The following is a 3281-nucleotide window of genomic DNA, read 5'->3' on the forward strand; positions in this document are numbered from 1 at the left end:
CCACCACCGTGACCTGGGGCCGTGAGCAGGTTGCCATTGTAGTGGCAAGGTTGTCCTTTCTGAGCGCAAGTGGCGAGTTGCACCACGTACGCAGGGCAATGAAAAGGGGACGTGGGCAATGGCGTCACCCTTCTGCTAACTCGACCCCGTTCTGACCCCAGCGCCCGGGCTTATTCCCAGCACCAAGGTTAACTCGGGGACCTTGGTCCTCACTGGTCCCGTCTTCAACCAGATGGACCGGATACTAATCCCAGCTCTCACTTGAACCCCACTCCCAACTCGGTATCTAATTCACCCCCTCCTAACCGCCCCCCGAGCTTGCGTCTCAGAACTAACCAAACTCCCTGGCCTCGCCCATCCCTAAGTCCAGTGCCAAGTGTATGTCCCCCTCACGCTCGCCTGACCCCGCGGCCTCGGATTCCCAGGCCCAGCCCCCTTCTCTGCCCCGCACGCGGCCACCTCCGCAGGCCCCGCTCAGGCGGTGGGGACCAGAGTTCTGGCGGGCTGCGTGGGGCATACCTGATGAGTTGGGGGTCCCCTGAGACTGGCCGGATACATCTGGGCAAGGAGCTGCCACCAAGCCTGTTTGCAAGGGACCCAGCACGGTGGTGACCTGGATCAGGTCGGGGCTGAGAGTGTCCGGGGAGGCACAGGCTGGCGACCAGGTGGCCAGGTGGCCTTGTCCGAGGGAGGCCGCTTGAGAAAACAGCTTCCTGCTGTAGACCCGGTGAAGGGCTTCGTTTCTGGGGACAGATGGAGGCCTCTGAGCGGCCCCTACAACCCCCCAGGGAGCTTTGAAAGGGCCAAGGCAGGTGCTTCTTGGTTCCCTCAGCCTTATGGTGCCTTTTGCGTTGGGCCAGCTGGGTCGTGAGGAGGACGCGTCGGTCGGAGAGTTTAACCGTGTGGCTTTGTGACCTTAAAGAAGGTCAGAACTCTTGAGAGTTCTGCATTAGACTTCGAGGATTATTCTCTCCGGCATTCCCTGTGGTGTGAGCTGTAAACTGTGCTCCTTGGGATGCTAAATAGGCTTTCTGCCCCAGACCCTTCACATGGGTCAGAAAGACTGATAAAATCTTCATTTAAGCACCATTAAACAGGCTTCCTTTCTGCAGGACCTGTCAGAACATTTGATGTGTGATGTGAATTCAAGGAGCTGCCAAGACAGGGCTTGCAAAGCCTCTGAACCCGGGTGGAATGGGCCACGGGAGCCGGGCAGGCAGGGGTGCCCGGGGGCAGCGTGTCACACGAGGCTTGTTGACAGCCTGTCCTAGGCCCTGACCCCTCTGTCCCCTCACTCCCTTGTCCCAGCCCCGTTCTTGGTGCTTTGTGCCCGGGACACGGACTGCAGAGCAGGGGAGAGGAAATGAGTGGTCGTGGGGTCAGAGGGCGAGCTCGAGCAGAGGGGGGGGAAGGGCATCCCACCGCATCCTCACCTGTGAGCCCTGCAGGATGGAAGAGAGGAGGGGCAAGGCAGGTGTTTGACGGGCAAGGGGCTGCGTGCTGAGGGGGAGGGGAGGGGAGGGGAGGGCAGGGCGGATGGGGCAGACAGGCCTCTGACCTGAGTCTCCCTCGTTTTCTCTGCAGCCATGTGGACACCAAGGAGCTGTGCGGTAGGTGCCCAGATCTGCAGGGACCGAGCTGGGGTCGGGGGATGGGACCCGGGAGCCACGGGGACCCAGTGGGATTCGTGAGAGGCCCACGGGTCGAATCCTCCTCCCGTGACCCCTGACCTTTGCCCTCCCCTCCCTCAGATTACTTTGTTGACCACATGGGGGATTATGAGGACGTCCTGGCCTCCCTGGAGACCCTGAATCACTCCGTCCTGAAGGCCATGGGCTACACCAAGAAGGTCAGTTTGTGTGGGCGGCTCCGAGGTCTGAGTGCTGGTTTGGTTCCTCACCCAGGGGTGCCTGGATTTGTGGCGACAGGCGTCGGGTGGGCCTTACTTGGGGCTCCCAGAGGGACCTGGGTTAAACTGCGAGGCGAGTGCCTGGCTTGGTGGCCGGCGGTGTCTGGCAGGCACGTTGGGGGGCCTGCGCCGAGGGAGTGGCAGCCACCCCAAGCCCGAGCCCGCCGGGGCGTGGGACAGGTGTGGGACCGGACCATTGCCCCCCCCCGCTTCTCAGGGTTACGCGGCAGGGTGGGGAGCGATGGGGGCGGGTTCACGCGTCTGCCCTCAACGGAGGTTTCAGACTGTGTCTGGCGTGAGAGCCCCATGCGGGACCGTGAGCGCTGTGGTGAGCAGACCCGGTGCGGGGACCCTGCGTGTCCTGGGGGGGGGGCTCCCGTGTGGCTCCAGTGGCTCAGCCCACAGTCCTGTCACCCCTGTTTGCACGGGTCCCAGGAGAGGGCGGAAGGCGGGGCCAGGCCTTCTCTGCTGAAGCCACGTGGGCAGAAGCAGCCGGTCCGCCAGCCTCGGAGCCTGCGCCCCACTGGGCTAGCGGCCGCTGGAGGGACGTGGGGGGGGGGGCGTGTTCCTTCTCTGCGTCCAGAGAAGAGGCGTGAGGTTTACTGAGCCCCTGCGACGGCCAGGATTTACCGTTGAGGCTAATCTCACCGCTGTCACTGTCACTGCCTCACTTTCAGAGCTGTGGAACCAGGCTCGGGGTCAAGCCCTGCGGAGCCTACAGCTAGATGGACAGCAGCTGAAAGGAGAAGGGAAACTGAGTCAGGGACCTGGCAGAGGGGATGGAGTCCGGGCCTGCCCAGGGGTGTCTGCAGGCCGGGAGGGGAGCAGGACATGCCGGGAGGGAGGAGCCTCAGTGTCTCCAGCATTCACCTGGGAGTCCCTTCCGGGCACTGACTGAAGTGAGGTCTCCACGCTGCTCAGCTCAGAGCCTGGCTCAGAGCACGGGTGACTGTTGTGTCGTTCGGCTCCTGCTGTATGCCCAGGCAGAAGTAACACGGATTCCGTGTGTTTTCGCAGAGGGTAGTCCGTGCATTCGATGCACCAGTGTCTTAGGTCTTTTCAGGTGATCTTCTGCTGTGTATCAGAGAGTCCCTTTCTTCGTGGGCCTGACCCCACGCCTCCACGAAACCCGCATTTCCATTCCCGTCCAGCTGTCACGAGGCTTGCTTGCTTCGAGCGTATGTCAATATCGTGTAAGACCGATCGACAGTCTTTGTTCATGTGCCCGGACTGTTGCTGGACGTTCTGAACGTATCAGGTGGGCGGTGGGTCGCAAGGGGGCGTGGAGGGACCCCAGACGCTGGAATCCCTGCGCGGACAAGGGTATCAGCCCAGCTCGGCTCCTGATGGGCTGGGGGATGCGCACGGGCTC

General features: G+C 62.5%; 1 protein-coding gene across 1 annotated transcript in view; it reads left to right on the top strand.

The window, feature by feature from the left end:
- Positions 1-3281, top strand: part of NECAB2 (N-terminal EF-hand calcium binding protein 2) — a gene marked incomplete at its 5' end in the record, with an annotated part of 25605 nt that overhangs the window by 5650 nt on the left and 16674 nt on the right. Inside the window, 2 exon segments of the mRNA XM_077754172.1 lie at positions 1585-1610; positions 1752-1849. Coding sequence (XP_077610298.1) covers positions 1585-1610; positions 1752-1849 — 124 coding nt within the window.

Source organism: Crocuta crocuta, unplaced genomic scaffold, assembly GCF_008692635.1.
Source record: "Crocuta crocuta isolate KB4526 unplaced genomic scaffold, BGI_CrCroc_1.0 scaffold61, whole genome shotgun sequence".
In the NCBI taxonomy this organism is placed as follows: domain Eukaryota; kingdom Metazoa; phylum Chordata; class Mammalia; order Carnivora; family Hyaenidae; genus Crocuta; species Crocuta crocuta.